The following is a 23,644-nucleotide window of genomic DNA, read 5'->3' as shown; positions in this document are numbered from 1 at the left end:
CCCAAAATAGGGCACATTTATGGAGGTTAAATGAAGAACTAATCCAGGGAAAATAAGCAGAAGATAGGATAAAAAAAGAGTTAGAACACTATTTTAAAACTAATGATAACAGAAGTATCAGTGGCAACGCTGTGGGAGGCCCATAAGGCCTATATAAGAGAAATCCTGATAGCAATGGGAGTGGAATAAAAAAAGGATAGAGTAAGAAAAAGGGAAGTACTAATGAAGGAAATCCATGATTTAAAACAGCAGCATAAAAAAAGAAGAGCAAGAAGTATACCTCGCGCTCACCTTAAAAAGGGATGAATTAAAAGAACTAATAGAACAGGAAACCCATAAGACCTTTAACAGAATTAAGAAAGAAAGGTATCTGGGGGGAATAAGACTGGGAAGTAACTAGCCAGAACACTAAAAAAAAAGAAAAAAACTAAAAATTATACAGAGAAAATCCAAAGTAGCACTGGGGAAATGGTATTACAACAAAGGAGATAGCAGGTGTATTCCAAAAATACTGAGAACTGTATTCAGTAAAACAAAGAGACTCCAGAGCGTGAAAAGCAGATAAAAAAAAACCTTTGAGGGAAGTGAGCCTAAATAAAATCCCAGAAGACAGATTAAGCATCCTAGAAGAACCTATTACAGAAGAAGAGATAGGCCGGATCTTAAAAGATAAAGCCTCAAAGAAAAGTCCAGGCCCAGATGAGCTTATGACATTTTATTATAAGAGGTTCAAGGAAATATTAATCCCCAGACTATGCACCAAAGGAAGGGAAAGACGCTACCCTATGTTCAAGTTACAGACCTATCTCGCTGCTAAACGCAGATAAGAAACTATTCGCCGAGGTATTAGCTAGTAGGATGAAAGTGGTCATTAATGACTTGATTCATGCGGACCAGGTCGGATTCATCCCAGGAAGGGAAGGGAGAGATAATGGGGTTAGAACACTGTTACTGGTGCAGGAAATGAAACAAAGTAGGTCCCCAAGGCTACTACTCTCAATAGACGCTGAGAAAGCATTTGATAGGGTAGACTGGGGATTCATGATGAAGACATTGGAGGTAATGGGAGTAGGCCCAAAGATGACCAACTGGATTGAAGCACTGTATAATTACCTAACAGCTAGGGTAAAGGTCAATGGGACAGTGTGCCCTTCGAGATGCATAATGGAACAAGACAGGGCTGTCCCCTGTCCCCCCTATTGTTTGTTTTGTCGTTGGAACAACTGTTGGTAGATATCAGACAGAGCTCAAATATAGGGGGTATTACGATAGGGGATAAAGAGCATAAATTAGCAGCATACGTCGATGATGTACTGTTCTACATCACCAAACCTAGAGTAACCCTGCCCAATTTAACAAAGCTACTAAAAGCCTATGGAGAGATATCAAACTTCAAGATGAACCCCTCTAAATCAGAGATTCTTAATATCAATGTGAGGAAACAGGACATGCAGATATTACAACAAGAGTTCCCATTTATATGTCGAGAAAAGGAATTAAAATACTAATATAACACCATCTGAAGAGACAATATATCAAGCAAATTTTATCCCGCTTCTGAATGAAATTAATACAGAAATTAATAAAACTGCAACAGAACACCTCTCTTGGTTAGGAAGGATAAATATCTTTAAAATGGCAATTTTGCCAAAGGTCACGTATAAAATGCAAATGCTGCCAATCCCCCTCCCACAAACAAACTTTAGTACACTAAAAACGCTACTACTTAGGTTTATATGGCAGAAAAAGAAGTTGAGAGTAAGTCTCTCGGTATTGAATAAAGATAAAAAGCAAGGGGGGCTGGGGGTGCCGGATCTCAAAAATTACTACAACGCAATTCTATTATCACGGGTGTTAGAATGGGTAAAACTGAATAAGGAAAAAAGATGGGTTAAATTGGAAAACACGATTAGTAATGTAGCACTGGGGAAAATAATATGGATACCACCTAAATATAGAGAAATTAGTGTCTTTTAGACCCCCGATCTCTCCATAAAGAGTACCTGTCACCACCTATTACTGTCACAAGGGATGTTTACATTCCTTGTGACAACAATAAAAGTCATCAAATTATTTTTTTTTTAAACACAATTTATAAATATATAATTAAATTAAATAAGAAAAAAATTTTTTTTTAAAGAGCCCCCGTCCCCGCGAGCTCGCGCAGCAAAGAAAACGCATACGGAAGTCGCGCCCGCATATGTAAACGGTGTTCAAATCACACATGTGAGGTATCACCGCGATCGTCAGAGCGAGAGCAATAATTCTAGCACTAGACCTCCTCTGTAACTCTAACCTGGTAACCGTAAAAAAAATTTAAAGCATCGCCTATGGAAATTCTTAGGTACCGTAGTTTGTCGCCATTCCACGAGTGCGTGCAATTATAAAGCGTGACATGTTTGGTATCTATTTACTCGGTGTAACATCATTTTTCACATTATACAAAAAAATTAGGGTAACTTTACTGTTTGGATTTTTTAAAATTCATGAAAGTGGCCCTTTTCCCAAAAAATTGCGTTTAAAACACTGCTGCACAAATACCATGTGATATAAAATTTTGCAACAATCTCCATTTTATTTTCTAGATTCTCTGCTAAAAAATATATATATATATATATATATATAATGGTTGGGGGTTCTAAGTAATTTTTTAGCAAAAAATACGGATTTTAACTTGTAAACACCAAATTTCAAAAATAGGCTTAGTCATGAAAGGGTTAAAAAAGACCTAATAGTAATTGACGAATGGCGGTACTCCCAGCTGAAACTTTTTGTTACATCACTGCCTTAACCAGTAAGATCTGAGGAGGACTATGTATGGCAGCAGGAACAAAGAGGGTTGATCTCTAGGATCTATAAAGTGCTTGTGGGATTGAAGGGGCCGGAAATATCGCCATTCATAATAAAGTGGGAAGAAGAATTGGGTAAGGGAGTGAAAGACCAAGATTTGGGGAAAATTCTCAAGATGACACATACCACGGAAATCGATTAGCACCACCATAGAAATGAATTACAAATGTTTAGCACGCTGGTATATAACACCTGGTAAGGCACATAAATGTAAAAAGGAGGTCTCACGATTATGCTGGCGGGGATGTGGTGAAGTGGGAACGATGACCCACATATGGTGGAAGTGTCCAAAAATTAAAAACTATTGGAGAGAGGAGATTATCAATATAGAGATACCAGAGGAGCCTTGGAGGTGTCTGTTTCATGGTGTGAAAATGCCAATTAAACAATACCTGAGAACATTGGTTCCCCATCTAATGAACCCAGCCAAAAATCGAATACCTCGACAGTGGCAGGAGATAGAAAGACTCCCCGTGTAAGAGCCTGCACCACTGATTGTAATGATTCCATCCCGAAGCTCTGGACCGAGATTGTCTTGTTCAAGCTTCTTAGATCTAGCCTTAAGTCACCTGTTTTTTTCTGAATTAAGAAAAGTGGTGAATAGAAAAACCTTGCTGCTGTTCTTGCGCTGGTACTGGTTCTATTGCACCCTTCTGTAGTAGCGTTTGTTTGAATATTACCCGCACCTTCTGCTGGTCACGTGGTAACCGGGTGGGAGTGAAATGGGGAATTAAGGGAAGAGACAGAAATCTCCAACGATGTCCCGTCTGGACCACATTCGTGACCCAGGGGTCTCTGACTTGTTCCATCCAGGCATGGTCGTATCTGCAAAGCCTGGCCCCCACTGCCCCTGTCTGGACAGAGAAATTCTCAAAAGGATTTCTGCTGTTGCGCAGGAGCTGTCCTTGCTTTAAGCAAGCGCGCCACTGTCATTTGGGGCGCTCTTCCGCTTCTTCTATATTCTCTGAGTGTCCTATAGGGCCTAAATTCTCTAACTTTGTTTGCGTACTGCTTCCTCTCTGGATAGCATCTCTGTCTTGGTCTCACATCTTGTGGGAGCATACCTGATTTGCCTCCCCGTGATCTTTGAGATTGCTGACTCCATTTTATTCCCAAACAAAGAGGTTCTGTTGAATGGGACACAGCACCAGTTTACCTTTGATGAGGTATCCGCCATCCATGGCTTGAGTCATAGAGCTCTCCATGCCATTACAGAGGATTGCATGGACCTCGCTGAGCAGCGTAAAGAGTCGATAGCTGTTTCTCCTACGAAGTCACCTGATTCTTTAATATCGCTCAGTAGTTTTAGGGCCGTTGATGTGTCTGCACCTGACTGCAAGTCTGCCTCTATCTTCTTATCCCATGTTCTAATGGCTTTGGCCACGGAGGTAAGTGTTAAGACTGGTCTACACACGCTGGCTGCGGATGTGTAGGCCCTTTTCATTTCTGCGTCCATTCTTCTATCTAGTGCATCCTTGAAGGATACTCCATGGGTAGGGTTATGTGCCGGGCCAGTCTCATGACTGCTGCGTCCACTGGGGGGGTGTCTCCAATGAGCACATTTCTTCTGTTTTGAAAGGGTACATCTTGTTAAATCTGTTGATCAGTGACCCTTTTTTATCCACCTTTTCCCATTCCTCTTGAATGACATTTTTCACCTCTTCTATAAGGGGAAATGTGAGTAGTGACCTTTTCAACTGGGGATAATACTTTCTTGTTTTGGCAGGTTGTACCACCTCTTCCTCCCACTCGAGTGCCTCCCTTACCGCCTTGACTAGAGGCTGAAATTAAGATGGATCCCAGGACTAGGTTGTCCTCCTCCAGGGAGTCTTTCTCGGAACTGAGCCTTGGGGATAGCTCCCTTGTGCTTGTTTCCTGGCCCAAGGTTGGGCCTCCGTTACTCCCCCTATGCTGACTGGTTGTGGCTATATCTGCCCTCTCCGCTTCTTTTTCTGTTGCCACTTCCTGCAGGCAAGCTCTACACAGCATCTTTCCTGTAACAACCATTTGCCCGCAGCCCAGGCACAGATCATCTCTGGGGGCCTCTTCTTGCTGTGTGTATACCACTCTGTGCCGGCTCTCTTGGCGGGCTTTAGAGTGTGCAGCCGACCTCTCAGAGCTTGAGCCATGGTGCTGTTGCATATCTTTGCTCTTGGAGGGACATTGCAGCCGATAAGGGCTGAAACAGATTGCAGCCTGTCAGTTGTGCACTCTTTTTTTTATGACGTCACATAGACACATAAACCTACCTGCCCTCACCTTAGTTTACGTGGCTGGTCTCTAGGAGAGCTCATCTTAGATCTAGGAGTTATAGATAACAATAGCTCAGGCTTATACAGTGACATTGATACTGCCCTTGCGTTCCTCATACCAGTCACCCAGCCTCGGCTCTTGTGGCGCTGACAGGTTCATGTTGCAGAGGGGAAAGGTGATTTAGTGGTACATCCTTGTACAGACTTCTTCCATAGGTAATACTGACCGTGGCTTACCTGGCACCCTGTGCCTTCACTTCCTCCTGCTGCATGCTATGCTTTCTCTTCATCTGGCAGATAATGGCTGATGGTGGGTGAATCTCCTCCTCTGGCTCGCATTCTTTTCAGCAACTGGAAGTGTCCCGGCCGCCATCTTGCTGTACCCAGAAGTCATCCTGATGCCCTCTAGCGCCTCTCTGGCCGCCGGAAGTGATGCCATCACCATCTTGCTCCACTCAGCAGCCTCCTGGCATCCTGTAGGGCCAATTTAGTCACCAGAAATAGCGCTGCCGCCAATTTGAGAATGGGCAGACCTTTCCTGTTACCTTGTTCCATGACTTGCTTGTCCTGATGGCTCTTTTGAGCAGATGCCTGCAACCCCCCATCCTGGATCCTGAGGGAGAGTGGCCTCCCCCATATAGGAGTTTTACAGCCTGTACAGCGGGGAACATCGCCACAGGAGAGGCTTGAACCTGCGTGGCTTGGCCAGATGAATCTGGCATGGTGAGGGGAAAAAAATTCCTGCTCTCAGCAGCAGCTTTACCGGCTGAGCAGTGAGGAAAAAAAGGAGAATGCTGCCTGCAGGGAGGAGACTTACTTATATAGTATAACCAATCCTGGAATAGGGCAGGGGCGGAGCCTACTCATACGTATATGCTGTCATGCTTGTGTCAGCAAATGGCATTCACATATGTGGCAGGAACAAGCCGGATGTTTTTTAAACTTTTTTTTCAAACAGTAATGGCCATTTTCTATGCTAAAAAACCAGGGATTGTCAAACAAATGGCATGGGAGCTGGGCAATGCCTTGGATATTGTGTACCAAAGAAAACTATTATTTTTAACTCCCTTTGGCAGGAAGCAGTGATTTAAAAAAATGCCTAAATGGCCACATGTGTTAAGTGACACATCTGTACAATGTATACAACCTAGTACAGTAAAACTGACATTAACAAAGAAAAAAAAGCAGTTTAAATTGTGAGTAAAAGGAAAACTATAACAAAATGTTATCCAAAGTGAAGGCCTGATTTATATGTTAATGGGGACCCTTATACTTGAAGAGGGCCTGGTGGGGATGTTACATACAAAAAAAGGAAAAAGAAAAAAAAAGATACAGGGTTGTTCCAAGCTTAAAATTTAGGATTGTATCCACACCGAATGCTGACTTGGGCTACAATAAATGATCCATCTGACCACTGGATATTGTCACGAATGTCACATCGACCTCCATGCAGGTGGTCAGACACTATAGCTAGGTACTGTGTGCTTCACCTATAGCAGCCCCCTTTCCTATAAGACAAGCAGGCCTATCCGTACTTGGTTGCCCCCAGGACTTATACACAATGCTATAGTACCTGGCCACCACACCAGGGCAGATGCGAACAGAGCAAACAACAGACTACTTGCAGTTTAGCAGACAGTTAGCGTGGTTCTAAGACGGTCCAGGTAATAAGGCAGGCTGAGATCAGGGAATATTTCAATATCTGATCCAGTGACAGTCTAGGTGAAAAGCAGGCTGAGTTCAGGGAATAGTCCAATATCCAATCCGGGTCATACACAGGTAAATCCAACAGCAAAGCAAGGCAAACAGGATGCTTGATCAGGAACAATGCAGGTAACTGTCTCTATCACAAGCAAGGGATAGAGTGTTCGGTTTGCTTATATCAGGTGACTGATCAGATCAATCGCCTTGCAGGTGGACACAGACAGGGGAAAAGTGCTGGAATGAGGAACGGGGCACTAAGTGATCATGATAGATATACTGTATAGTTTTTACTTTCCTAATTATATTTTTATTCTTATTATAATATTTATATTTAAGTGTAATATTATTATTTTAATAATGGTATTTTCCTAATAATACCTTTTTTTTTACTTTCCCAATGCTATTGATTGATGTCTTAGCATATGGTAGGTATGGTAGGTAGCTGCTACTTTCATCTTTTCCTTGTCTCTATGAGAACTGATTTCTGCTTTTCCGAAGAATGACAATGAAAATATATACAAGATCTCTACTGAAGAAATTATTTAGGTCACAAGTCAAGCATATCATATAACATGGCCTTGTTCACATTACTATTATAGGCAAACACTAAAATTCTTCTATTAATTAAATGTTCCTTTTTTATTCTTCAGGAATTTGCCATTAAGCCAATCTACGTACTGCATGAAAGCAGGGCTGTTTCATAATTCCCATAGTTGTTATTGTTTTTTTTTGTTTTGTGATGATTCTATTCATTTTGAGTTTCACTTGATTTACTTTCCTCTCGGCTTAATAGAAGTGAATTAAATAATTCAGTGTTTGTCTCGCTGCAGTTACACAGCGACTTGATTGAAAAGCCATGTTTTTGTGTCCTTAGCTGAACTCATTAGCTTGAAATAAATTTTAATACTATGAAATGGTTTCTAAAAATGTAACCATTACAAACCGAAACAATAAAGCTGGAGGGTCCATAAAAATATGTTGGAATCTTAACTCAATAGGGTGTAGGTTATGAGGAATTTAAAGGATTTGTCTATATAACAGCAGAACCTTGTCAATCAGAATCAAAGTTTAACTGCATGCTTTCAAAATATAATTCATCTGAAATTGTCCCTGCTGCCTATGAAAAAATGCCATTACGATGGGTTACTGTACTGATGAAATCACTCCAACATTCTTAGAATCCATCTTTGCTTTAAAAAAAGCCATTCCTGGCCACCACTAGAGGGTGCTGCTTGGAGACTGGAATAATTGCATTGAAAAAAAATAAACAACCCATTTCCAGGAATTAGATTTTTTTTAATTGCATATCAGAATGTGCTCAGAGCTGGGAGGTTACAGTCAAGAGGAATTATTGTGAGAAATGGTAAAATATCATTCATGCATTTTTAGAAGCTGTTGGGACAAGTCAACAAATACAATTATATCACAAATACAGTTAAACTTTAATAGCTAAGTTCACCTTTTTTATTTTTTTCTAAATTCCAGCTCCTCTATGTACCAATATAGCATCAATGTACTTCTTTTGCAAAAATAAAACAGCTTTGCATTTATTCTACACACGCTTACCTCACTCTCTTCATGGCTGTTCAAAAACACTTGTTCATTACTTCTGGCTTACTTCCTGGACAAACTTTAGGTTAGTTGATCAGCTGATGGTAGATGATGCAGGGTGTGTGCTTATGAGATCAGCTGGTCAACTCATTCCTGTGTCATGACCTAAAGTCTGTCCAGGAAGTAAGGCAGAAGTAATAAATAAGTGTTAGTAACAGCCATGAAGATAGTGAAATAAGCGTGTGTAGAATAAATAGAAAGCTGTTTTATTTTTGCAAAAGAAGTACAATACATAGGGCAGCTGGAATGAAAAAAAAAGGTGAACTGGTTTCCTTTAACCACTTGCCGACCGGCTCGCGCTGATATACGTCGGCAATACGTCACTCCGTCATCTGTGGCTAGAGGAAGCGCGCGGGTGCCGTGGACACGATGTCCATCGGTGGCCCGCAATCGTGGCACGGAGAGGCAGAACGAGGAGATGCCTATGAAAACAAGGCATTTCCCTGTTCTGTCTAGCAACATGACAGGGATCTACTGCTCCCAGTGATCGGCAGCAATGATCTCTGTCATGTTCTAGTGAGCCCATCCCCCCTATAGTTAGAACACGCTGAAGGAACACCCTTAACCCCTTGATCACCCCCTAGTGTTTAACCCCTTCCCTGCCAGTGACATTTACACAATAATCAGTGCATTTTTATATCACTGATCGCTGTATAAATGTCAATGGTCCCAAAATAGTGTCATAAGTGTCCGATCTGTCCGCCGCAATGTCGTAGTCACGATAAAAAATCACAGTTCGCCCTCATTACTAATAAAAAAAAATTATAATAAAAATGCCATAAATCTATCCCCTTTTTGTAGACGCGATAACTTTTGCGCAAACCAATAATATACGCTTATTGCTATTTTTTTTTTTACCAAAAATATGTAGAAGAATACATATTGGCCTAAACTGAGGAAGAAATTTATTTTTTTATATATTTCTTTGGGATATTTATTATAGCAAAAAGTAAAAAATATTGCTTTTTTTCAAAATCGTCGCTCTTTTTTTGTTTATAGCACAAAAAATAAAAACCACAGAGGTGATAAAAAACCACCAAAAGAAAGCTCTAATTTGTTTGGGTACAACGTCACACGACCATGCAATTGTCAGTTAAAGCAACACAGTGCCGTATTGCAAAAAAAGGCTTGGTCAGGAAGGGGGTAAATCCTTCCAGGGCTGAAGTGGTTAAAGACATGCTTCATGGTAATGTGTATATACATTAGACAGGGGTTAAAAAAACATCATCCTACGCCATGCCATATTAATAAAGAATGCTATCTTAAAGTATGAGTAAGGGTGGCTAAACACAGTGTGCCTGCAGTTTTTGTGTGGGTTAGCTGCCCTTTCCAATGGACTTCTTTTATGTCCTGCAGCGTTGGTGCACTGTCACAAGGTCAAGTTTCCAGGATTTCCTTCACATTACACAGGTGCAATAAATCCATGACAGTATCTTGGTATTTATGACAGCTATTTTCTCCCAGAGAAATTCCTGGACATGGCCTGTTGGAAGTACTTGAGGAATGAGGTCGGGAACCACTGCTTTATATGAAGCAGTAAGGTATATGTCAGCATTACTAAATCAGACTGATTTAAAGTATCCCTTTCTGGTCCTAAATTTAAAAAAAACGCTGTTCCTCTTCTTTTAGCCTAAGCATCCTAGGTCAATGGTCCTTGCCTTCCAATAATGACTGGAGTAACAAGGTAGAGTCTTCTAAAAACAGCAGGTATGTCTCCCTTACATCACAGATACAAAAAACAAGGGTTTTATTCCACATTTTAAGATGGTGAATGGAGCCGTGCAACATATTCCTTTGTGGTCCTTTGATTAAATACCATGAACTGCTGTTTTTTTTATTACAGATATAGCCTAATATTATAGAGCCATTTATTACAAACTGCATACAGCAGTTTTAGGCTAGTTAAGCATCATCAGTGCAGTGGATGGCTTCTATGGTGTAGAGTTTACAGACAGACACAACCCACCTCACCATAACGTGTCTGGTTGTTTCAGTCATTACTGCAGAAAAACCTATTTTTTTTATACAGAAATGCACTAAGAGAAAAATGCTGTCCCTATTTGCATGTATAAGTACAACATATATACATAAACAGGATTTTTAACAGAAATAGCACACATTATGTTTTGTTAGTTTCCGTGTCAATGTCAATATAAAAATATTTAGTACCTCTTTAATGAAAACACTGAGGCTGCCACTGATGACCTCCACCTCAAAATGATAGTTGTCTAGTTCTCTCTGACTTTAAAGTAATCTATCATGAAATTAGTACTTTCTGAGCTACTGACCGAGAAAGTAAGGAATGCACACTTTTTTTTAAGGTTAGGGAGGATGGTGCACTATCCCTGGATGCCACCAAACAAGAAGTGCATTGCAGGCACCATTGAGGTAAGGTCACTTAAAAGACCTAGTGGTGAAGGCATTTAGTGTCTCTTCTTTCAGGTAAGTAACTCCATAGCTCCCAACTGTCCCTGATTTTGAGGGACTGTCCCTGATTTGGAACAAAGTCCATCTGTCCTCCTCATTTGTCCCTCATTTTTGTCTGATCTATATAATTGTATATATAATGCAAATTGTTATCCCTTAAAAAGTGTTTCCCAGAGCTAAACCTTTCATCCAATTTCTAAATTGCTGCATTTGTAATTTTCAAAAGCCAAAATAAAGGTATAATAGTGGTAAAAAAAAGCACTTGTGGGTTTAACTAACATTTTTTTGTAGAAATCTCTTTTAAAGGGTATGCCAGGGGGTGTGTCCTATGCCTAAAGACTTTTACTAATAGGTGTCCCTCATTCCCATCTCTAAAAGTTGGGAGGTATGAGTAACCCACTGACACCAATAATCTATTTAGCTCTTACTAACCACTAACATAAGCAGGCACATCATTACTGATAATAACCTCACAGGGCACTTAACTGACACCCTTGATGTCTTTAGCTTCCCCATATCACCACTGTAAGGGTGCACTTACTATTGACAACAATGTATCAAAGCTTTTTACCACTGACACTAATGTAGGAGGGCACAACAGTGACTGCCATTGTAACAGGGGCACTGCACTGACCACCAAAATAACGGGCAATTCTCCCTTGACAACCAATGTAAGACGCCACTTTACTGATCACCAATATAAGTGGAAACTTCTCTAATGATCATCAATGTACAGTAAGGAGACACTTCACCACTGAGCACCAATAAAAGGGAGTCACTGACTACCAAAGTACAAGGAGCACTACATAGGGGGAAGAGTCCATGAGGACCACAAATGTTTGGGGTGGTTTTCCACTGGACATCCAATCCTAGGGGGAAATCTCTCCAATGACCACCAAAGGGGGGCATTGCACTGATCATCAATATAAGTGGACACATAACCACTGGCCCTCAAAGTAAGGAGGGACTATGCTGACTACTAATGAGCGCAACAATTTTCCCTGTTTATGTTTTATTTTCTAGCCATAACAACTGTATTTTAAAGGGCCAAATTTGCAGGCAATGAAGCATAAAGAGTCATCGGTTGACAGACTAAGATGAGAGAAAAAAGTTAGGCAATCAGTTGCAAAAAATATTTTATAATATACTGTATAAGTAGATAAAAAAATAGTTATTGGCTATATACTTCCAAAATATATCTATTATTTAGATCTCAGTTTATTGTAGGACTAACAAAAAATATTTGTTATGACTCCCGAAACTTTGATTGGAAGCCCAATTCATGCCCCATACACACGATCAGAATTTCCGTCAGAAAAAACTTGGAAGGTTTTTCCGACAGGATTCCGCTCAAGCTTGCCATGCATACACATGGTCACACAAAAGTTCTTTGAACTTTCGACCGTCAAAAACGCGGTGATGTACAACTCTACGTCGAGCCGAGAAAATGAAGTTCAATGCTTCCGAGCATGCGTCGAATTGTTTCCGAGCATGCGTGATTTTTTGCTCGTCCGAACTGCATACAGACAAATGCATTTTCGGATAGGAACTTTTTCCAACCGAAAAATAGAGAACCTGCTCTCAATCTTTTGCTGGCTGGAATTCTGCCAGCAAAAGTCTGATGGACCATACACAAGGTCGGGATTTCTGACTAAAAGCTCACATCCGACTTTTGCTGACGGAATTTCTGATCGTGTGTACAGGGCATAACAGTTTAAATCAGGTAAATAAATTCCCAGGGCATAAAAGGCATGCAACATTTTACAGTTATTTTTTTTTTAAAAAGCAGCCACAACCTTTGTAGAAATGACTGTCCCCTGCCACCATGCTGTAGAGAAGAACCTTTGCTCTCTTTGTTAAAACAGTAGTTTCTCTGCAGAGGCTCTGACTATTCAGGAGGCATGAACATCTGCAGAGAGATCAATGCATCTCTACTCTAAAGTAATCAGATGGTAAGCCTTTGCACTACTTTTGTTTAAATGTTCCTGGAATATACAAGGCATAGGAGGGCCCTGCTCCTGTGAGCCTACAATCTAATAATTCATATGTACACATCTCAGGTCTTATGCAGCAAGACAATGCAACAAGACGTCAAGATACACAAAATTCCTCCATAACAATCAATCCTATCTTCAGTAATTTTAGTCAGCTCAGTTAAGAGATAGGGATGCACTTTGCACATGTATTTGCATATAAATAGAGCAAGTCAGCTTGTGTTTGAAATTTTGAGGCCTTTTACAGTAAATCCATGGGAATAGGAATATAGAAGTTGATACTGCAGACTTATTTCAAGGGATGTTTATAGGACTCTCCAAAAACAGGATACAGCATATAATCATTTCAACAAAAACAGTGGAGACTTACACCTTTGTATATATTATTTGTAATGTATAATTCAAAAAAGACTTATATAGTCATCCACCTAAAGTTATTAAAACATTATATAGCTTTATAGATACTCATAAAAAATAACTATGATCTTCAAGAAAAACTGTAGGATAAAACAGACAGGTTAGTAATCCATGCAATTATCACAACAAACCTACGAGAGCCACAAAACATATATAAATATAATAAAAATAGTCTGGTAAATATATACTGTATATCAATCAACTATATAAGGTCACAAGAAACTAAGCTAAGAACTACTAAATGTGGTTTATATAAAGAACCTACATATAAAAGGATTATGTGCTATGTGCAAAGCATATGTATTATGTACATAATCCTATTATAATGTATACATTGTAAATACAGGCCCCGATACCTCAAGACACCTAGTTTGACTTATACAGTACATACCTGAAAGAAAGGGTATCACCTTTAACTGACTATGCTCTGTTTTTTTGATACCCCAAGATGAACACTTACCAATTAGATACATGCCAATCCAATCCCCAGCATCAACTTCTTCTTTAATATCCCAGTAGATAACCAGGTCCTGGGAGTGTCCTATGGCGTAATAGGAGCTGCTGACCATTAACGTTGACCGACTATCTGAAGTGACGAGGTCGGTGTCACTGGTAGACCGTGGTATGGTTACTCCTTCATGAGGACTATTCCTGATGTCCATGTTATGAAACTGGTCAGGATTGTAGCTGTACCTTAGAGGTTCTTTGCACCGGCGCCTATTTTGAGAGTTCCTCGAAGGAGAAGCCATGGCAGCCAGGCCGAGGAACCTATTTTGGTACAAATTCTGTAAAGAATTGAAAGATATAAAACATGTAAAAATTTATAATACAACAAAAGAAATGATCAAATATTTGCATAAAACTTTATTTTATAATTCCAGTCCAATAGTCTATGTCATAATTGTCCAAAGCTTAGTCTTCCTCTTGGCAACTAACACATCACTGTTCACATTTGTAAAATCAAGAACCTCACTGATCAATTAAATACAGGCTAGAGCCCAGTAAAGATTGTTTGCAAAGACTTTTGCCTAATAGGAAGAATGCAGTTTAGGCTTAAAACAACACGGGTGTTGATTTGATTCAACTCCCATCTGAAACAAATACACCCTCAAAACTTACAGCATGTTAAGAAAGGGGTAAGTGTTTCCTGCTACCTCTGTGACAATCATCTAAATTCCTGAATCAACGTACCATTAAATGTTTGTTACGACAGAATAATGAGCTGGGTAATTGTAACTCAGTCATAAACAACCAAAAACCTTTTCTGATTAAATTTTGTACAGTGTCGCTAAAAAAACTGCATCAGCAGCATTATACATGCAAAGAATTTTTTCCCCTCATCTAGTGATGATGTACCATTTTCTACTAGCAACTGAGAATGTTTAAAGGGTATGTGTACTTTCACAAACAGTGTTGGGAGACAGCCTTATATGAGTCTCTACAGGCTCACTGCACAGTTGAGGACAGCAGGGAAGAAGAGGCAGAAACAGTCAACAGTGGAGCAAACTGTGGTTGTCTTACGTAAGTAAGTAAGCTGGAGAGAAGGTGAGTTCAGGATTGACTAGTCATACACTGTTAGTTTTTGTTTTGTTTAGTTAGACAAGTGAATGAAGGAATCCCCCTGCTGGGACATTATATTCTGAGAGCTGCACCCACCACCATCAGAATACGCTGATCAATGGCTGCAGAAGCTGATCAAGAAAAGTTTTCTAGCATGTTCCTTCCACAGAAGTTGATCAAATGATTAACTTCTGATGAGCAGAGATGGCCACACACTGATCATATTTTGACCAGTCCCTGCTAAAGAGACCTAGACAAGGGGTTGAATTGATCAAAACTGGAGCAGACACAATCTGGAACAGCTGTGCATGGCAACCAATCAGATTCTATTTTCAGCTTGTTTGGTTAAAGCTAAAGTTTAGGATTGCATATTTTTGCATAATTGCATTGGTCCAGTGTATGTATATGCCATACCGGTGGGATTCCCGTGGGAGCTGGAAGTTACTGTAGTAAGCAGTAACAGTGAAAGCCGCTAGTGTTCTCTGGTTGGACAAGGTGGAGAGATGGGGGGATGACATCACAATCTATACCTCATCTATTCATAGAGGAAATGCAAAGTGTTCTCTGGATGGTGCCTGTTCCAAGGAAGTGACTATGCAGCAGGGCAGCCACTCCACATACAGTGAGGGAAAAAAGTATTTGACTCCCTGCTGATTTTGTACGTTTGCCCACTGACAAAGAAATGATCAGTCTATACTTTTAATGGTAGGTTTATTTTAACAGTGAGAGACAGCATAACAACAAAAATATCCAAAAAAATACTTTTCAAAAAAGTTATAAATTGATTTGCACTTTAAAGAGTGAATCAATCAGATTCCAATCTCTCCACCATGGTCAAGACCAAAGGGATGTCAAGGACAAGGAGTGCAGACCTACACAAGGCTGGAATGGGCTACAAGACCATCGCCAAGCAGCTTGGTGAGAGGGTGACAACAGTTGGTGTGATTATTCGCAAATGGAAGAAAGACAAAATAACTGCTAATCTCCCTCGGTCTGGGGCTCCATGCAAGATCTCACCTCGTGGAGTTTCAATGATCATGAGAATGGTGAGGAATCAGCCCAGAGCTACACGGGAGAATCTTGTCAATGATTTCAAGACAGCTGGGATTAGAGTCACAGAGAAGTAATACACTACGTCGTGAAAGCACTCAAATCCTGCAATGCCTGCAAAGTCCCCCTGCTCAAGAGAGCACATGTACAGGCCCGTCTGAAGTCTGCTAATGGACATCTGAATGATTCAGAGGCAAACTGGGTGAAAGTGTTGTGGTCAGATGAGACCAAAATCGAGCTCTTTGGCATCAACTCAACTCACCATGTTGGGAGGAGGAAAAATGCTGTCTATGACCCCAAGAACACCATCCAAACATGGAGGTGGAAACATTATGCTTAGGAAGTGTTTTCCTGCTAAGGGGATAGGACAACTTCACCGGATCAAAGGAACGATGGACGGGGCCATGTACCGTCAAATCTTCCGTGAGGATCTCCTTTTTTAAGCCAGGGCAGGAATGGGTATTCCAGCATGACAATGACCCAAAACACACGGCCAAGGCAACAAAAGGAGTGGCTCAAGAAGCACATTAAGGTCCTGGAGTGGCCTAGCCAGTCTCCAGACCTTAATCCCATAGAAAATATGTGGAGGGAGCTGAAGGTTCAATCGTCAACCTCAAAACCTTAATGACTTGGAGAGGATCTGAAAAGAGGAGTGGGACAAAATCCCTCCTGAGATGTGTGCAAATCTGGTGGCCAACTACAAGAAACGTCTGACCTCTGTGATTGCCAACAAGGGTTTTGCCACCAAGTACTTAAGTGCAAGGGCCTGCCTGATTCCATACAAATTGAAACTGTTAAGGTTTGACCTCATATTATATGGTTTTGGTAAATCTGAAGACCAAAATCTACAGAAAATCTAATAGTGTGTATGGGGCTTAAGTCATGTTTGGGGTCAAATACTTATTTCACTCATTAAAATGCAAATCAGTTTATAACTTTTTATAAATTTGTTTTTCTGGATTTTTTTGTTGTTATTCTTCTGTCTCTTACTGTTAAAATAAACCTACCATTAAAATGATAGACTGATCATTTCTTTGTCAGTGGGCAAACGTACAAAATCAGCAGGAGATCAAATATTTTTTTCTCTCACTGTAGGACTCGTAAGCTAGCATCAATCACTGTAGTGATTTCCAGCTTTCACAGGGATCCCAAATGTATGACACATGCATACTTACAATTTAACTAGGCAAATGTATGTATACCCAAATTTCTGCTTTAAGTTTTGAAAATAAAAGATAATAGGACAATGGTGGCCTTGCACACCTGCTCTTTCTCCCTTCATGGTGGGTAAGTGTACTGTGTTTTAAAGCACACTTTCCCTTTAACTTATGAGGCTAAAGCGAGTTGGCCAAAAGAAGCGCAAAGGCCCTCCACTAAACACTGTAAAGTACAGTGGTGGTTAAAAATGTAATGCATTTTATAACACTTTTATTTTCACCAAAAAATCCTATAGAAAAATTAATAATAGTGTGTGGACTCATGTAAGCCTTTATATCTGTGTGGCCAGCTATAAATTTTGAACAGTTGGTTTAAAATGCAGCTATGGCTAGTATACAACCACTTACCCAACTTGCATACAGCTGTTTGTAACTTATTAGTATTTGTCAGTACAAGAAATGGAAGCATTGGCCACCCATTGGGCACACAGCTGCAAGGCTCTGGCGGTTATCCTCTATCCTTTTATTTGTTAATGCCATTACTTTAAGCCAGGGGCGTTCCTAGGTCTACAAGAGATCTGGATCTAGAGCCCATAGCAGCATAGTAAAGAAAGTCATACGCTTGGGCGGGCATACACGTGTATATACAGTAATATACGTGTGTGTGTTTATATCCCCAGAGAGCCCCCCACTTACATCAGGGTCCTCAGAGAGCCCCCCCTAACATCAGGGTCCCCAGAGAGCCTCCCTTACTACAGGGTGAGCCTCCTCCTTGCATCAGGGTCCCCAGAGAGCCCCCCCACTTACATCAGGGTTCCCAGAGAGCCCCCTTTACATTAGGGTCCCCAGAGAGCCTCCCCCTTAAATCATGGTCCCCAGGGAGCCTCTCCCTTAAAATCAGGGTCCCCAGAGAGCCTCCTGCTTGCATTAGGGTTCCCAGAGAGCCCCCCACTTACATCAGGGTCCCCAGAGAACTTCCCCTCCCCTTGGGGACCCCTGCAGAGACTCTGGGCTATGGGCCCCAGATTCGGGGCTATAGCCCCAAAAGCCACCCCCTAGTGACGCCACTGCTTTAAGCCCTGGTTCACATTGCAGCGATTTGGCATGCGATTTGACATGTCAAATCGCATGCCAAATCGGTGGCTATTGCCGGCAATATGCACCGTCCGAATTAGTGCGACGCCGCACCGATTTCCAAAAGTAGTTTCTGTACTACTTTTGGCGACTTCGGGGTGCGATTTCAATAGACATCTGTGCAGAAATACACACAGATGTCTCTGAAATTGCCCCCGAAGTCAAGACTGACGTGCGGGAATGAAATCGTGTGAGTTCATTTCATTCCCGCAGTGTGAACCTAGGCTAAAAAGCAATTCACTGCTAGTGGTACCTTATAAACACTAGACAACAAATGACACTAGCTTTTTTGGGTAATACAGGTAATATAATAACAGTTTGTAACCAATAAAGCGCAAGGGATCACTGAACTGAGTGTGCATCGGATGCGGGTAAGGACAACAATATAGCTAAAATGCATAAAGACTCAGATCTCCCAAGAATTGCTTAAAAAACATACAAATGCAGACATTTTTTTAACAAAGAAGGTAAATAGGCCCTATATATCTACATATGGTCTCTGTGCCCATAAAGTACATGGTTTAAATAAATCTAATTTCAATCTTCTACATTTGGAATTAGAATTTTTCCCCTTTTCAATGTTTTTATATGTTTACGCCTGCTAACAGCAGGTGTAGAGTGCTATTAAACTCCAAACCAATAATGGAATGTGTTGCATCTCACCAATCCTTGAATGTGGTAGCCGCATTAGTTTTCTTTTAGAGGCCTTGTTTCCTCTGTTTTCTTCTAGTGATCTGGCCAGTAACACACCTCATGTTAGAGTGCCTCCACTCTGGATGAAGGACCACAGGGGCACAGCACACAGCAGCATTGTTAATCTGGGGAGAGGAGAGTTTTAGATGCACCGGCAGATTTAAATACACTAAGACCACCACTTTTGGGATAAAGCTGACCATTTTAGCACCCCTGTCAGTGATAAATGATTTGTCTCAACTCTCTAACTGCAGGAGAACCAACAGACCTACTGACCAGATCACCAGATGAAAATAAAAGAAAGAAAGCTTAAAAAATAAAAATGTATGCAGCCACATCTAAGAATTAGTAAGCTGCACTATAATAATTGTTTGCTTTTGTGTTTAATACCACTTTATGTGGAAAAAATGACCCTTGGATTGCCTTCCCCACACTTGAAGGGTTAAATGTTCATTTTGTCTGGAAGTACAGAAATAAACAGCTTAACTTAACTGTACAGCTAATATACTGTAGGTAAGCTGTAAGTAAATTATTTTATTATTGTGTGCCAATGTTTAAAAACCCTTGATGCAAAATATGTAATAATATATGTAAATGGGACATCCTTGTTTTGATCACTGAAAACAAGCTACAATTTTCCTTCTGTTCAAAATGTCTGGTAGTTCCATTATATTTGGGAGCAGAAGACATGTCAATTTCATTTTCAGGAAATTATCATGGGGACCTAAAAATGACCATACTGTACCACATTAAAAGTATAGGAAGAGATCTTATTTCAGACTAGTTGGGCATTACAATACAACAAAGCAAAAAACAATACAACAATCACCGCTGATGCCTAGAAACCAAGGAACAGTCCTTTTAATTTGTTTTCTTTACCTAGGGGCATATTTCTAAAATAAAAATAGTTTGTAACGATAAGCAAAAAATGTATAAATCCTGATTATTAAATATGTATTAAAGAGAGGTATGGCCAAAGCTTTTTTTTGGCAATAATTCTCCTGTGAACACAGGAGTGCACTTACTTGGGGTAAAGTCCCCTGTCAGCTGACATCACAGAGCCGCTGCAGACTCTGGAAGGATCCCGACCATATTGTCGTGATCCACTCAGCTGCCTGACGGACAGGTGGCTGCGTCTCTGCACTTGGCTGAGAGCTGAAGGCAGCTGAGCCTGCCCCTGTTGCGCCTGGCGCTCAAGTGAATGCTGGAAGGGCAAAGTCAAGAGCGGTGATTGACAATCACGGCTCTCTGCTCAGAGCTAACTGAGAACTGAGTGAACAGCAGTCATAGGATCACTCAGTTCTTGGGTTTAATGCCAGTAGGGGAAAGCTGCAACATCACACTAATGCTGCAGCATGAAGGCGAGTATAAAAGTTTATTTTTTTAACAACTCCAAACCTCTTCTTTAAGTGGCACCGAGCAACTTAATTGCTGATTATACAGTCCTATACTTTAATGATGATTTTTATATTACTAACTCGTGGCTAAGAGTACCAAGGCCAGTGTAATATGGAAACACCATCTATGGCACGAGTATATGTTATCGTCTTCAGGAATCAGGATTTACACCACACAGATGTTCTGATTTATACCTTCACTCTTAGTTAAACTGTTGCTGTGATGTAAAAAAATTAGATTGTACACTGTATATGGGAAAGAAGCCAAATGTAATACTGTAAATTAACTATCACTTTATTAGGTACAGCTGCTAAGTGCACGTATATACCCTTCGCCTCCAAAACAATTCTTTGAATTCTTTGCAGCATGGGTTCAACACCTTCGCTGATAGAAAACATTTCATGGAATTTTTGGTCCATGCTAAAGAGTCATGTATTGCAAATTCTGACACTACAAATGAAATGTTCAGCAATTTACTGATCTTCTGTTTGCCTATTTCTGGTGATCATGTGTTCCCTATGGCCTAGTTTTCCAGGTCTTGACTGGCAAGAGTTACATTATTGTGGTCTTCTGCTGCCCTAAGCCACCCTATTCAAGCTTCTACATTCTGTGCCTTCAGAAATGATTGCCAGTGGTGAAAAATGGTTATTTGAACAGTCGTGGACTTTCTGTCAGCTACAATGAGTTTGGCCATTCTTACCTGACTGCTCTTATTAACAAGATGTTTTTATTCATAGAACTACCTCTCACTGGATGTCTCTTCCCTCACTTTCTCTGCAAACACTAGAAGCTGTAGCACATCGCATTCCCAGGAGTTCAGCAATTTCTGAAATGCTACAGCCGCTACACCTGGTGTCAACAATTATTCTGCAGTATGATCTAATCTGATTGCATAGCTTCCAACTGTCCCTGATTTCGAGGGACTGTTCCTCATTTGGAATATAGTCCCTCTGTCCCTCTTTCCTCCTCATTTGTCCCTCATTTTGGCCTGATTTATACAGTTTTATATAAAATGCACTACTTATTTATCAAAAAGTTCAATTTCTAAATTGCTGCATTCGTAAATTCCAAAAGCCAGTATAAAGGAATAACAGTGGTAAAGAAGCACTTGTGGGTTTAAAGAAAGGCAGAACATTTGAGGCAACTTTGGACTTTCATGGTATGGTATAGACTCACAAAAAATGTACAAAAATATATGAATTTTATTGAAAAATATAAATTAAAAGTACCCACAAGGGCAGACACATAACATATTAAGACAGTTAATATTCAACTGTCTTAATATGTTATGTTAACTCTGATAGGAACTGCAAAGAAAATACATGTATCAACCCACGATGAGGGATAAGATATTCGTCCCTTTCCCAGTTCAAAACTCTACATGTTTTGCAGTGAACCGCTTCTTCAGCAATATAGTTCAGAGAAAATTATTCTATAAGAGACCAAACATGTATGTAAACAATCTTCATATAACAAAACATAGTAAATACATTGAAATTGCAAAATAAGGGGTGAACCACTAAGTAACTGCCATAATAGTGAAACACCCCGTAGCTGCAACGCAACCCAGAACATTGAAATAAATTTATGAGTTGGTCCCCATCTGTAATACATCACCAAAAGATCTCTATTAAGGAAAGCCTTCAATAAAGCCAAATCAAGGCCTAGATTAGAACTTCTTTATAAGACTCCATCTAAGACCACGGCCAATACGGTCAAATTTATCATGCGATATTCAGCCCATGAATCATCCTTACAGGCATCAATCTGTCATCACTGGCACATATTAGCTGAAGATCATACACTATCGAAGTATGTACACCCAACTCCCGAATTGGTGTATAGACAGGCGGTCATTACGTCACACCTTAATCTCCAGTCATTATCAGAATATACCTGATCTGCCCCCCTGTCCTCTTAGGCCAGGGGTGTCCAAACTTTTTTCAAGAGGGCCAGATTTGATGAAGTGAACATGCGCGAGGGCCGACCATTTTGCCTGACATTCTTTAAACCATTAAAATTCAGTCTAAGTGTGTTTGTCCGAGCACTAATACCCTGCCCAACAAGAATTATCTTGCCATTGTGGCTATGTGTGGTGAAAAGATGAGCTTGGGCGTGATATTTGGATATACTGTATTTATCGGCTTATAACACACACCTCCACTTGAAAAAGGACGTTTCAGGAAAAAATCTTACATTTTAAATAAAGAAATATGAAGCAAAATAAGGGTCAGTGCCCATCAATGCTGTCTAATCAGTGCCCATCTGCAGCCTCACCACTGCCATGAATGCAGCCCCACCACTGCCATGAATGCAGCCCCACCACTGCCATGAAAGCAGCACCCCCATTGACATGAATGCAGACTCACCGTTGCCATAAATGCAGCACCCACATTGACATGAATGCAGACTCACAGTTGCCATGAATGTAGCACCCCCATTGCCATGAATGCAGCACCCCCATTGCCATGAATGCAGCACCCACGTTGCCATGAATGCAGCACCCACGTTGCCATGAATGCAGCACCCACTATACCAGGAATGCAGCACCCACGTTGCCATGAATGCAGCGCCCACATTGCCATGAATGCAGCACCCATGTTGCCATGAATGCAGCAAACCCTGTTGCCATGAATGCAGTACCTCCGTTGCCATGAATGCAGCACCCACGTTGCCATGATTGCAGCACCCATGTTGTCATGAATGCAGCATCCACTTTGCCATGAATGCAGCACCCACATTGCCATGAATGCAGCACCCCCATTGCCATGAATGCAGCACCCCCATTGTCATGAATGCAGCACCCCTATTGACATGAATGCAGACTCACCATTGCCATCAGTGCAGCCTGATTCATGCCCATCTGCAGCCTTGGAGGAGACAGGGAGGGGGGCGGGACGAGCGCCCATAGACATACAGTAGAAACTCCTGTTTTCTCGGCAGCCTCTTTAATAGAAAGTCCCACCTTCTATGATAGACAGAACAGTTGTCCAAAAGCAGTGCAGGAAACAGGATTTCCTTTTACAGAGACTGCCATGTAAATAGGAAATTCTCCTGTATGTATGGCACTCGTCCCGCCCCCTCCCCGTCCCCTCCCCGTTCCCTCCAAGGCAGCCAGCATATATATCTTTTGTGGCCCCGGCGCTCGGGGATACATTGGGGGCCACAAAAGATATACATGTCAAAATTACCAGGCTGGCCATCCAAAACTGGAACATGGGGAACATTGGCCCACAGGCCGGACTTTGGACATACCTGTCTTAGGGGGACTTATCGCTGTGGGAAATGTAGCTGTTGCCCATGGGTAACGGAAGGTAGTGGTATTTTTCTACCAAATGGTCAATGGCACCATTCATGATGTTATGCGGATTGTTCAACTCAAGGCGTAATATATATA

The 23,644-nt window shown here is 40.9% G+C and overlaps 1 protein-coding gene across 3 annotated transcripts in view; it reads right to left on the bottom strand.

Annotated features, from left to right (window-relative positions):
• The window catches only part of HECW1 (HECT, C2 and WW domain containing E3 ubiquitin protein ligase 1), a 415,705-nt gene that overhangs the window by 213,497 nt on the left and 178,564 nt on the right, over positions 1 to 23,644 (bottom strand). For all 3 annotated transcript variants that reach the window (XM_073630548.1, XM_073630547.1, XM_073630550.1), the window contains one exon: positions 13,716 to 14,040. In XM_073630548.1, the coding sequence (XP_073486649.1) occupies positions 13,716 to 14,040 (325 nt within the window). The remainder of the gene's footprint in view (positions 1 to 13,715; positions 14,041 to 23,644) is intronic.

Source organism: Aquarana catesbeiana, linkage group LG05 (assembly GCF_042186555.1).
Source record: "Aquarana catesbeiana isolate 2022-GZ linkage group LG05, ASM4218655v1, whole genome shotgun sequence".
Taxonomy (NCBI): Eukaryota; Metazoa; Chordata; class Amphibia; order Anura; family Ranidae; genus Aquarana; species Aquarana catesbeiana.
Note: the sequence above shows the minus strand (reverse complement) of the source record. Positions and strands in the feature narration are given on the sequence as shown.